Raw genomic sequence first — 12,919 nt, 5'->3', positions numbered from 1 at the left:
CTTAATATTATTATTAATATTATTTACTCGCTTCGTCTAATTTATAGAATTCGCATTTTTTTTCTAAGTATTCTTCTTTTCTTAGTTATCGATAAATCGAATATATCTCTTTTTATTCTTATTAACGAAGATTATAATTCTCTTATTATCACTCTTTTAACTTAAAGACTATTTATCGTTCTCGAAGTTATTAATTTCCTTTATTACTATATTATTCTTATATTATTTAACTTTATCTACATCTGCAAATTTGAAAAGTTTCTATAAAATTTGAAATTACTAATCGCGCGTATATCGCGGAAATTATAAAATTCGTCGAATTAGTAAATCTAATTAGAATTTATTTAAATTTCATTAATTTAGTAACTATTTTAATCTTTTTTACTAGTTCTATTAGTTTAGTAGTAATACGTATAAAAAAAGAAAAGTTCTAATAATCGACGTTGCGACGGTAAGGTTTTACGGCGACGAGTATTAATATTAATTTAAATTTGGTTACGAAATTAAACGATTTAATAAAATTAGTCGCGTAAGTAATACTCTAATATAACGTATAATAATACGTATATTAATAATAATATATATTAATATTATTATAATATATATATAGAATAGTACTTAGAGTATATTAGAGTATATTACGCAAAATTTTTAAAGTTACTAAATTTTTTTTAAAGTTACTAAACTAGTAGAATTAACGAAAAGAGTTAAATATAGATAAAGTCTACTTAATAGGCTAAATCGTGCTAAATTATACTTATAGTACGGACCCGGCGAAAATCGTATGGAAATTTACTTTTTAGATTTGTAGATATATTACTTTAAAGAGCGATCTATTTCTAAATAAGATTCTTATTAATAATATAGAAATATATCTTTTTTTACTCGACTAAAGATTTAATATAATAGTTCTTTCGAGATTTAACGCTCTAATTTCTTCTCTACTAACTATTCTATCTTTATCTACTAATCTACTACGCGTAAATATTAATCTTAAAAAAAATTCTTATTTCGCCTACGATTAGACGTATTCTAAAAATAATTATTTAATTAATCGCTTATTTAATAGCTAGTCGATATCTTCTTCGTTATTATAAATCGTAAAAGAGTTTATTATCTCATTATTCTTATTCTCGCTATCTTTCTCTTCTTTACTATATATACCTTATTTTAAGCCTTATATAATTCCTCGCAAATTAAATATTTATAAGTATCGACTATATATTCTTTATAATAATACTTCTCTAAGTATTTCTCATATATTAAATAATTCTTTTTAGAGTATATAGTCGATAAATAATTATATTTTTAGTATACGAAGTATTACTTTAATTTATACTACTTATTATAAACGTAATAATTATATAATTTTAAATCGATAATTAGATCTTCTTCTAGTACTCTATTTTTTTTCTCTAGAGATACTAATTTAATAATTAATAAATTCTTATTATAACTTTCTTTATTCGCGTCGAATTAGTCTAGTTATACTATATCGAGACTTAGTATATTAATATTCTTATTCTAAACTCTTTTAATTATTATAATTATATCTTTAATATTAAATATATTAATTCTTATTTTATAAAGTAGAAGACTATATATTTTAGTAATTACTCTCACACTATTACTTATCTTTAAAGTCTAATTCTTACTTTCTCTTAATCTATTCGCTTTCTTCTTATTTATAGTTATAATATATATATCGTTACTCGCTAGCCTTCTAGTCGTTCTAATTAATTTTCTTATAATATTTATATTTTTTATATATTTATTAATTATCGTAGTTATTTTACTCGATATCTTTCTCTTTAATATTTTACTTATTATCTTATCTTATAACTTTATAATAATCTTATTTAGCTTATTATATAATACTTAGTTTTATTTTAATATTATTAATAATATAATAGAAATTTCTTTAATAATAAAGAAGAATATTAAGAATTAGTCTAGTACGCTAACGTAGCTAGCTATTTTTTTTTTTTTTTTTTTTTTTTTTTTTTTTTTTTTTTTTTTTTTTTTTTTTTTTTTTTTTTTTTTTTTTTTTTTTTTTTTTTTTTTTTTTTTTTTTTTTTTTTTTTTTTTTTTTTTTTTTTTTTTTTTTTTTTTTTTTTTTTTTTTTTTTTTTTTTTTTTTTTTTTTTTTTTTTTTTTTTTTTTTTTTTTTTTTTTTTTTTTTTTTTTTTTTTTTTTTTATTATTTTTTTTTTTTTTTTTTTTTTTTTTTTAATATTTTTTTTTTTAATTTTTTTATATTTTTTTTTTTTTTTTTTTTTTTTTATTTAAATTTTTTTTTTTTTTTTAAATAAAATTTTAAAAGGTTTTTTTTATTTTTTTTTTTTTTTTTTTTTTTTTTTTTTTTTTTTTTTTTTATTTTATATTTTATATTTGTGGGAAAGGTTCCCTATGCGTCTCCGTGACTGAAGGGGCACATAGGAAAGGCTGCCAGAGTCAAAGAACTACCCCAAAGGGGCTTAGCGGTATTGGCACATCTGAGGGACCGAGGCAAGAAAGAGGAACGAAAGTTTGATAATTTTTTGAGACTGAGAAGACATGCTTTCATTTGAAGCCAATGTCATCGGGGAGAACGACAATCGATGGCTTATTGCAATGTCTTTGTCCAACATCGAGTAGAATCCCGCGGCAAGGCTTCAATGAGATCTCACGGCCAGGTGCGAGAAGTCTGATAGTATGTCGAAAACTTCACCCACGCCAGACCCACACACAAAGCTTCCTCACAAGCTCTCGAACTGTTCCGCGTCCATTACGCCAACCCGGAAACCTTCAAGCTCAGCGGTGCGCTCATCAGAAACCCTCCTTCGTTGGCCAGCATGTCCGTGATCAAGACCGTATAAGGCACCTAGACATAACATCTGCATATCAAGAGTTGCGGAGGTCAACCCTGCAAGGTCATTATGCCCATATTCGAGATTGTGTGAAGATATTGGTGAAAGAACGCGGTCAGAAGCCGAATTTGCGGTTGTACGATGCATTGCTGCTTGCCAACACGGATCATCAGTATGGCTCAGCAGGAGAGGTTGCTAGGATCTTAGATGAGATTGCGGTGGAAGGTCTTACCCCGGATTCCGCTACATATCATGCTGCTTTGACGGTGGGATATTGCGCTAGAGGATTCAGATATGCTTTGGCTGACACCATACAGGCTCTTGCTGTACATCCAGACTGCCTGTTGAGGCAACGCATACTCGAAGAACTACGCCAACGATGGTTTTCCTTGACCAAAAACGGCTGGCACGACGTGGTTACGGGCCTGATCAGAGAGCGACAGCTAGAGCTTGCGCTTGATACTCTGGACCAGATGCAGAAAGAAGGAGCCAAAGTCGACTCTTGGCTTTATGACCTGATCATATATACCCTTTGCTCTGCTGAAGAATTCGACTCGGCAGTCAACCTAATGCAACACCGCATCTCGTCAGGCGAATTCAACATCTCAGCGACCCTGTGGTACTATTTGCTCGACACTGCCTCACGCGCCCTACACCATCGAGGCACCCTCTTTGCTTACAGGGCGAGGGTCGAGAGCTCGTATCTCAATCCTTCTGCTGGAATCTGCATCAATATAATTTCTACTGCAGCTCGTCATGGAGACATTTACCTCGCGACGTCCGCCCTACGTATCCTAGGTCGCCGATCAGGCAACCCTATCCAGCTCCACCACTACGAAGCTTTACTAGAAACATACGTGACCGCCAAGGACATTCGCACTTCGTTCACTCTCCTTACCATCATGACGGCTGCCGGCCATCCTCCAACAACAGCGTCTACTCGGCCCATATTCACCCATCTATGCCTGTCGCCCAGTCTGGTAGCTACAGCAGTCTCAATACTCGAAGAACTCCGCGAGCAGGACCGTCAAATCCCGATACAGGCTATCAATGTGATAATGGAAGCGTACATAGCTCACCATGACCTCGCCTCTTCTCTTTCAATCTACAAGGCCTTGCACAACTTTGGAGACTCTCTTACTCCCGATACTGCAACATTCAATCTTCTTTTTCGCGGCTGCTCGCAAGCTGCTCGCAAAGACCTTGCCATGTTCCTGGCTTCTGAAATGGTGGCGCTAAAGGTCGTGCCGGACAGACTCACGTACGATCGGCTCACATTGGTATGCCTCAATAGCGAGAGCAGCATCGACGATGCCTGGCGCTATTTCGAGGAGATGCGTGGCCTGGGATGGTGGCCTAGACATGGTACTGCAGTGTCATTGGCAAGGAGAGCCTGTGAGAGAGGCGACCAAAGAGTCTGGAGGCTTGTCAGCGAGGAGGGAGGTGAGGGAGTCCCGAAGTGGAAAGTGGAAAGTCTGATCCACGAATATTGGAAGGATGGCTCTGAAGAGCCCGAAAAGGAGATAAATCCGGAAAGGCGTGAGGGAGAGTAGAGATGCTCGCTCTCATATTTTGAAGCTTGTATATGTGTACATGACGCCCAGATACCCTGAGACACATTCGTGGATATAGAGCACATCGCTGTCACTCCAAGGGCACAAGCACGGTCCAAGTGTTTCTATGCAGTGTGCCATGCTATGCTACAAATCTTCCACGGTGATGTACAGATTCTTACAGCTGCCAGCCGCTATCACGCACTCCTTTACCTCCGCCGTAGATACCAATTATGAGCTAGAGTATTTATCTCCGTTCCGTAAGGTGTCGGCACCTCCGCTAAGCCTGGTCTCGCAACCGGATGCCTTAGATACACCGCCGCGCATACTCTCTGATGCACCTCCAAGTATCGGGGCACAAATGCAAATGCGGACATCCACTCTCTAGGCCGCCAAGGAGTAGCATACGGTTTTGATGGATCCACAGGGTTCTCGCGCGCGTCTTTGAGAGCGTCGCGGAGAGTCTTGAGTTGGGTAGAGTCGAGGGTGGCGGCTTCCGCCTGAAGTTCGGGCGTTGAGAGTACGGGTACTTCTGGTGTTGGGGGTGACGGTGATTTAAGACCGGTATTCGGTGCTGTAGTCATACGCGCTACTATTTCTGCTAATTGACTGTCGAGCGAGGTCGCTGTCAGGGTCTTGGGGCGGCCTAAGGTGCGTTTCACAGTCCTTTGAAAGGCGCGGAGATCTTGCTTTCGTTTTGCAGTCAGAGAAGTTGAAGGAGTTGCGAGAAGTTCTTTCGCTTGGCTGAGGAGAGACTGAAGGCTTTCTTTGGGGGTTTTGTCCGTGGTGGTGGGTTCATGAGATGGGTCTGACTTGGGCGTTTTGGGCTCGGCATCTTCAGAGCCTTCAGAGTTGGACGCTTTCTTGGAGTATCTGGCCCGTATCTTGCGGCCAGCGCGACGCTCGAATCTATCTTTTGGGGCGCCGGTGGCATAAAGCACGCGATCAGGCTCCACTTGAAACATGTCGCCTGGGTTCAATTGATAGCCTGGGTAGATCATCTGCGGACCGTGAGGTTAGCTATGTGCTAGCAAACATCTCGAGAGCAATGAGGACCTCCTTTCCGTTGACTCTGACATATCCATGTACCACGAACTGGCGGGCCTGCCTCGTACTACTTGCGAACAGAGCCCTGAAGATAGCGGTATCCAGCCTCCGCTCGGTTGGCGCATATGTCATGTTGAGGTATGGTGTCCGTGGGAACGGCTTAGGTTTCTGATCAGGAGGTGGATCAAGTCCTGATCCCCTCCCTTCGGCCTGTTCTGATCCATCCTTCTCTGCTAGCATCTTATAATCCATTGGCACAACAGAGCGAATTGTTCGTCGGAACATCCTGGTCCACTGCTTCTCTCTGATAGTTTCGCCATGGTATGCTCTTGTCAAAGCTTTGGCGGTCCATTTCTGTTGGAAAAAGGTTCTTTCGATATTTTTGGGCTGCTCGACTCGAGAGAGATTGAACAGGTTGTATTTATTCCATGACTGTCGAAGTTTCTACGAGATGTATTAGTCATTCTTTAATCTCTAACACGTATGCGCCGAATATAAAGACTTACTATTCTCTTGAGACCATGAAACCTTTTGCGCATGGTCAATCGATCTGGTATGAGTGAGTGGTAGTCAGTTCTGTCAGGGCTGTCGCTATAAATTATCAGATCACTAGAATTCGCGTTCGCTGCAGGGATTTAGTGGTTCACCGTATTCTAGTCGGAGCCGGGAAAAACTGCCCCGCTCGTTTGACAGAGCTGTCCCTCCCACTTTTTCATGACTCTAAGGTAGTTAACCGATCCACAATTCTCCGCAGAACATTCTCCAAGGTACACGAGGACATTGGATCGAGACCCAATCACTGCTTCCCATCATCTATATACCATTTGACTTGAAGACCCTGTCCCACTAGAGTGACTGGAGAGCTATCAGTCCTTCGATATTTATGCAAAGCAGTCTCTAATAGGATCTTCTAAACAAAAGGTAAAGCCTTTAGCCTCACGTCTGATGATTTATTAAATTCGCATCATGTTTAGGGACTTTTTCTTTCTGTCAACGGTGGAAAGGATATGGCTGAGACTGACAGTTGCTTAGAGAAGAGTCTACCCAATATGGAGGTGGAAGAGGTAACCAAGCCTGGAAGCGAGGACCAAGTAGAAGTACCATCGCTTGGCCAGTCGCAAGATACAATTGAAAGATTGATTGAAGAGTCAAAATCGGAGAGTCAGACCAATGGCACCGAAGCAGCGTCTGCCGGAAAGAGCGCCAAGAGCCCAGTGGAGCAGGAAGAGAAGACGCGCAAGGAACCCGAGAAGGAGAGTCCAAGCCAGGACGGACCTTCGAAGAGGGTTCGAGAAGGACAGAAATGGAACGACAGACCTCGCAAACAGTATGGCAATCCCAATGATCGTCCACACAAAAGGCACAATAACAAGTCGGATCTCGTTTCTCAACAAGAGAGTAGCGATCCTGTTGCCATTCGCAAACAAGTGTGTAATTCTCCGATGTTATATAACTTCATAAAGACTGACCGCCATACCCAAGGTCGAGTTCTACTTCTCAGACTCCAACCTTCTGACAGACAAATTCCTGTTCACAAAAGTCGAAGGCCATGAAAATCTACCAGTCCCAATTAGTACCATCCACTCGTTCAAGCGTATGCGCCACTTCCAGCCCCTATCTGCCATTGTCGACGCTCTCAAAGAGAGTACCATCCTAAACGTCGTCGAAGATGACACGTCCATCCAGCGAAAAACCCCGCTACCTGAAGGTCTGGTAGGTAAGCCAATGGTAGAGATACAAAAGGTTCACGAAGACAAAACCATGGCTCGAAGTGTCTACGCAAAGGGTTTTGGGGAAGAACGGCCAAGCACTCAATTTGACATTGAAGCATACTTTGCTCAGCACGGCCCCACCAACTCTGTGCGTCTACGACGATCGTATGACGGTACCTTCAAGGGAAGTGTGTTTGTGGAGTTTGACTCGGAAGAGACCCAGAACGCTTTCCTCGCTCTAGACCCCAAACCTAAGTGGCAAAGCAATGAGCTGCAGGTCAAGAGCAAGAAGCAGTACTGTGATGATAAGGTCGATGATATTGCAGCTGGCCGTGTGAGGCCCAACGAAGATGATCGTGCTCATCAGAATGGTAATCGTGACTGGGCTGGTCGTGATCACGATAGGCGGGGAGAGAAAGGTGTCAGACGCGATAGAGACGACAAGGATGACCGGGATTGGAGGGTTCGTCGGGAAGAAGACCGCAAAGGCGGCTTCAAAGATAGAAATGGCGGAAAGCACAAGGGTTTCCGCGGTTCAGAACGCGGTCGAGGAGGCGGCCGAGGCAGAGAAGGCCGAGATAGATCTAGGAACAGGAACGATCAGAGGAGAGAGAGAGACGAGCGGTAAGTTCGTGTGCTTCTGAGACGCACTATCGATTCACCTGATGCAAGACTCATTCTAACAAAACGACAGCGGAGTTCCAAAAGTCAGGACCTCAAGCCCCGGATCGGACGACAAGGATAGCCCAAGCACAGAAAAGCCGGTCAAAGACGAAGCCAAAGAGGCTACCGACACTTTGACGAAAAATGACGGAAAGGCAGTGGATGCGACTACAGCACCACCTGAAGCTCCTCCAGATGCTGCTGCCGATCCAGGCTCGAAGAAGCGTGCTCGGGAAGACGACGATGGAGCAGAGGAGCAGGGGAACTCTAAGAAGGTCGATTCAAAGGTCGAGGAGTCGTGATGTGAAGTTTGCAATTAGAGAAGAGGTTCATTCTGCAGTGGTTTGCTGATGATCATGCATGCATAGAGAGAAGATGGCATTGGCTTTCCATTTTTCTGTCCTCAAAAAGTATCAAGATACCAGTCTTGCTTGTACATATTGCTTTTGCATACTGTTTTTCGGCCACAAGGATAGCTTTGATATGAGGATATTGTTGAAAATGAGAGATAACGATGAGTGCTAGTGGATACTTGATTAATGATTAATGGCAAAGACTACAACAACGTGATGGGTCTTGACCCTTATTATATCTCCGCGTAGAATAGAAATGGAGCCAATGTCTACGTACTTCCTCTCTTGAATCACAATCTAACCCAAGTGGTGGCAATTGGGAGTCGTCAGGGTATCACGACAAGAACAGCAAGGGAACAGTGTTCGGTGGCATACGACTCTTGTCCACTCTTTTCGTGTACGGAGGAATTTGTGGCGTCCATTTCGGGTGTACAGGCAAAAGGAGAAATTGACCAAACCACCACCAAGCATTTCCAGCAGACATAATATTTGGAGAAGGGCGTTTTCCTCTATGTACATATGGTGTACAGGATCAGACGCCGCCTAATGAAGCCTGCTGATGCACGCAAAACATTTCCACAAGAAGCGCTTAGATCTTGCAGCAGCAAAATGCTGGCCAGGTATATCCATCCGCTTCCACCCCCAAAACTCACACAAACACCTCTCCACCATCAACAAGTACCGGCTCCCAAGGCTTCTCTTCGGTAGCCTCGCTGGGCACCCTCACCTCCAACGGACTGTACAGGTACCAACCCTTCAATGCACCTATGGCAGCTCGAATTCTGGCTTCATCCAGACTGCTTCCGGATCCCTCTCCGAGTTTGTCCTTCCCTGCAAAGACACCAACCACGAAGACAGGATGTCGACTCTTTCTCCCAGTCTCACTCAATATTCTTGCCACAGGACTCTCAAACCCTTCTCTCGCACACAATTTACTCAGGTCCCTCGTTGGTTGTCGAAACTCAAACAACTTGCTCACATCCAAATGCCGACTGAGTATGTGCGCCTTGAAGAAATTATAAGCAGCCCTCTTCCCAGCATGTAGATACACAGCACCCATCAGCGCTCTCACAAACCCGGTGGATGCTACTTCGAGCGTGACCCCCCTCTTAGCCTTCCGCTGGGCGTCTTCCTGTCGCAGCTCGGGTCGCTCTGCGTAGTCGGTCTCGGTGCGCTCGATTTCGTCTCCGAAGTCGTCATCATAGACGGTCTGGCTAGTCGCGCCTCTGCGCCAGCCCCTTCTCTGCTGCTCTGGGTTAGGTCGCGTGCTAGGATCTTCAGCAACTTTTGGGAGGTCCTTGAACTGTGTGCCAGTGCCGTTCACGCTTGCATTGCCCGCTTCCTGCCTTGTGCATTGTAGAACCCCAGGATCGACTTCTCCCCCTGGCGCTGCCGCCACTTCGACGCCCCATTCTCGCGTAACGGCCGCGAGAGTTTTAGGCCCACAGTAGGCGTGCATGGCGGCGAACGTGACTTCGGTGGGGAGACGAGGGTAGCGGCAGACGATGGCTTCGGAGGTGTAGTAGCCTAAGAGGTCGTAGCCGAGTATGGAGAGGGAGGCATTGTTGAAATTAGGGTTTGTATCGGCGGAAGGGTCGACAAGGCAGCGGGCAAGAGACTCTAGGGGAAGGCGTGGAGGGAGAACGAGTCGAGCATGTAAGGCGGAGAGGCGAGCGGAGGAAAGGGCGCGTGAGGGTGGTGGAGATGGGAGGAGGGTGTAGTGTGCTGGTTTTTGTGGCTCAGTGTCATCTTCTGGTTCTGAGATGGTTCTTATCGGTACTGCAGCGGAGGATTGAAGGCGGAGAAGAATGTTGAAAGGTTGAGGTCGATATCGACTCGGATATTTGTGAATGAAGCAGCATGGTCTCGTGCGCGGTGAGAGGACTGAGCCGCTCCATCGTAGGAGGTGCAAGGCTTTCATATAGGCATATGACAAGACGGTAGGTCCTCGGTTTTCCCTTTTCCCCCAATTGCTCAACGACTGTTCCTTAGGGATATCTGGAATGTTGATGTTGAAGCTGGTGCATCTTTAAAATTCTTGAGCCACTTCTAAATTTAATGGTCTTGTCGATCAATTCCGATGCCAAGGCCCTGAATAGAGTAAAGTCAGAAAGAGCGCACTTCCTCTTCGTCTTTAACAGAAACCCGATTACCACGCGCAATGGAGAAAGACCATTCGATCAAGTCGGTCGAGTCGAAAGGAGCGTCAGTTTCGCACTCTAGCGGAGGAAAGATACCGTAAGTAGAGCAAGGGCTGTGGATCCAATGGCTCTTGAAACTCCATTCTGTTCAGTCGGCTTACCCCATTTCAAGATATCCCAAGCATGTCTGGTCACCAGCAGGAGGATGGTATGCACAGCCAGCCAATTGGAAAGCAAACACAGCGGTAATGGGGGTGGTCGTCATCGGGATTACGGCAATTGCATGGAACATCAGTGCGGAGAGGGAGGTCAGGCCAAGAATGCCGGAGAAGGGGAGATTTTTCCCAAGTCGATAGTAAGAATACCCTATTTTCTACAAGTTAAGTGCGTATATACTGATGTTGGTCTATCTTAGTTGGAGCAGGCAAATAATAGAGCACGAACGGGCAGAAGCTGCCAAGGAAGCAGCGGCGAAAGGGCAGCAATAACGACAGGTCCATGCAGCTGATTACTGCCGGCGTTGCAGATAATCGACGAGCCTATGGGTATCACAAAGTGTAGATCAATTCGCTATCTCCTTTTGCTATCTTTCATGAGAAGGCCGTTACCAATCTTGGTAGATCCTCCACTTGCTCGAACCTTTGTCTTCATGAAATCCGCGTTCTCGCGTCTTTTATTGTGCTTCGCCTATGTACGAGACGTTGTGAGGTTGTACCAGTCGCCGCAGATCTCTTTGAGACCTCCCATGGTGAAAATTTGTCGAACAACTCGCCAGAGACTTTGGTGATATCGAGCTTCTCGACTCTCTCCCGCATCACGTCTAAGCGATCGAGACTTCGTTCACCGTTCCACAGCTCTTTCCCTTCATGGTAACTTAACGTTGGCATTCCGGATTGCTCGATGGCGAAACTGGCGCTGATGGAGCCCACTAATGCACTACCTTCAAATGCAGTGAGGCCGGGCCCAAGATCGCGCCACTCGTCCATCAGCAACCCTATGCAATAGCCTCCTAGGAATGCGTTGCCACCCCCAGTTGGATCCGTAACTCTGTTCTTCCAGGTCGCACGGTCTTCCTGTTTTACGTGCTTCAATGGCGTATGGTACGCTGGCAATGCAACATTTCGGGTGTGCGAAGCTACGAAGCAACCATCTTCCCCCATTCGGACCACTACGGCACTTGGCTTGAGTCCGAACCCTTGTGCGAGGAGCGTCTTGCAATACTGTTGGAGATCTTGTTGAGCTATAGTGCCCTCACCCTGATTGTCTTCGTTGAACAGGGCAAAGAGTTCGCGGTCATTGGGCGAAAATACGTCCACAAAATCCATTGCCTCAAAGACTGATTGCAGCTCGCTAGGCCGACAACAGTGCTCCATAGGCTCCCACACAATGAATGGCGTCTGGAATTGATCAGAATTCCATTGTGGGTGTTCGTTTTTAAGAGCCTTTCTTCGACTCATGATGCCCTTCACCAGTTCAATGCACCGAATAGGAGTGCAGATGAGGTGGTAGCTCTTGGACGTCAAGAAACGACCACTGAGCATTGCGTGGTCGACCCTGAATTTTAGATTCGTGGTCAGTATTACCTGTTTTCGAGGGGATCTCGAGGCTTGGAACAAGAATAAAAGCTCTCAAGATATGTCTCAAATTTCAATGTTTGGTCCAGAAGAGAAAGTATGGACACGGAAAATACGTACTGGATCTTAGGAGTCAGGAATTCAAAGTCTGGTCAAGTAAACATTGGCGTTGCTTCTCGAGATCATACCATTGACTTACCACGGACTCCTTCTTTAGAGTAGACGTTCTTCCCGCGAGTGGTCAACCTGTGCGGCGTCCTGACGAAGATGCTGCTCAGACACCAAGACTGAAGCTCAACTTTTGCATCCACTGGAAAATCACAACCTTCATGTACGATCATACCAACAGATTTCGAGTCCACCCCATTGCCTTTGATTTCCCGGAAAATCCTCGCGCCAAGAGCTGCGTAAATTCCGGCACCTCCAAGTACATTCGAATACAACAATTTGGGCGGCGATTCTTGATAGATGTCGTCTGACAAGCATTGGAGATGGTCTAGATATGAAAAGGGATTTCGGACAAGCTCACCAATGATGCACGAGCCTGCAACATATTCAGTTGACATCATGAGTTTAGCCAAGTAACTTATTCACCAAGCGTAACAAAGTCGATGGGGGTTTCTATCTCATCTTCTCCCGTGAAGTTGATTTGCTCCTTCTCGGGTATCAAGTGCTTTTCCGGCATGATGCCTCTGATTGGTGCCAAAGTTAGAAGCTTGAGAGCGGACCAGATGGCTAATGCTGGGAATCCGCCAAGGAATCCTTGTGATTGTAGGCAGGCAAAAAAGGCCGTTGTAGCGAAAACAAACCAAGTCGTTGCAGGCCAGATCTGCGTGTAGAACCGAATACTGTCAAAATTGAGCACTGCGCAGACTTTAGAGTAGACACATTTGGAGAGCAGAAATATCCTTTCGCTGCCGAAACACGGCATTTCACTCGAGTAACAAGACAATTCTGGAGGATTCACAGTGAAGGAGCTGTCTGCTCTCGAAATCTGAATTGTGGGCCCTAATGTGCTATCGAACAGGG

At 44.1% G+C, this 12,919-nt stretch overlaps 6 protein-coding genes across 6 annotated transcripts; 3 read left to right on the top strand and 3 right to left on the bottom strand.

The window, feature by feature from the left end:
* Positions 1-2,573: 2,573 nt before the first annotated feature.
* HO173_002674 (uncharacterized protein) lies at positions 2,574-4,400 on the top strand (the record flags this gene model as incomplete). Its single annotated transcript, XM_037304606.1, has 2 exons — positions 2,574-3,113; positions 3,165-4,400. 2 exons carry the CDS (start codon positions 2,574-2,576, stop codon positions 4,398-4,400), a joined length of 1,776 nt encoding a protein of 591 aa, XP_037168699.1.
* A 209-nt stretch (positions 4,401-4,609) lies between these two features.
* On the bottom strand, positions 4,610-5,986 carry HO173_002673 (uncharacterized protein; the record flags this gene model as incomplete). The annotated part of the gene is made up of 3 exons (XM_037304605.1): positions 4,610-5,401; positions 5,457-5,891; positions 5,954-5,986. 3 exons carry the CDS (start codon positions 5,984-5,986, stop codon positions 4,610-4,612), a joined length of 1,260 nt encoding a protein of 419 aa, XP_037168698.1.
* A 510-nt stretch (positions 5,987-6,496) lies between these two features.
* On the top strand, positions 6,497-8,124 carry HO173_002672 (uncharacterized protein; the record flags this gene model as incomplete). The annotated part of the gene is made up of 3 exons (XM_037304604.1): positions 6,497-6,874; positions 6,930-7,783; positions 7,854-8,124. The coding sequence occupies 3 exons, from the start codon at positions 6,497-6,499 to the stop codon at positions 8,122-8,124; spliced, it is 1,503 nt and encodes a 500-aa protein (XP_037168697.1).
* A 700-nt stretch (positions 8,125-8,824) lies between these two features.
* Positions 8,825-10,096, bottom strand: HO173_002671 (uncharacterized protein; the record flags this gene model as incomplete). The annotated part of the gene is made up of 1 exon (XM_037304603.1): positions 8,825-10,096. One exon carries the CDS (start codon positions 10,094-10,096, stop codon positions 8,825-8,827), a length of 1,272 nt encoding a protein of 423 aa, XP_037168696.1.
* Positions 10,097-10,336: 240 nt separating this feature from the next.
* HO173_002670 (uncharacterized protein) lies at positions 10,337-10,804 on the top strand (the record flags this gene model as incomplete). The annotated part of the gene is made up of 3 exons (XM_037304602.1): positions 10,337-10,413; positions 10,489-10,671; positions 10,732-10,804. The coding sequence occupies 3 exons, from the start codon at positions 10,337-10,339 to the stop codon at positions 10,802-10,804; spliced, it is 333 nt and encodes a 110-aa protein (XP_037168695.1).
* A 159-nt stretch (positions 10,805-10,963) lies between these two features.
* On the bottom strand, positions 10,964-12,575 carry HO173_002669 (uncharacterized protein; the record flags this gene model as incomplete). The annotated part of the gene is made up of 5 exons (XM_037304601.1): positions 10,964-11,870; positions 12,011-12,038; positions 12,090-12,365; positions 12,420-12,434; positions 12,485-12,575. The coding sequence occupies 5 exons, from the start codon at positions 12,573-12,575 to the stop codon at positions 10,964-10,966; spliced, it is 1,317 nt and encodes a 438-aa protein (XP_037168694.1).
* Positions 12,576-12,919: the final 344 nt, after the last annotated feature.

This window comes from Letharia columbiana, assembly GCF_014066305.1.
Source record: "Letharia columbiana isolate WasteWater2 chromosome Unknown Sc0000005_s0, whole genome shotgun sequence".
NCBI lineage: Eukaryota > Fungi > Ascomycota > Lecanoromycetes > Lecanorales > Parmeliaceae > Letharia > Letharia columbiana.
The sequence above is the reverse complement of the archived record's forward strand: the minus strand, read 5'-3'. Positions and strand labels throughout refer to the sequence as shown.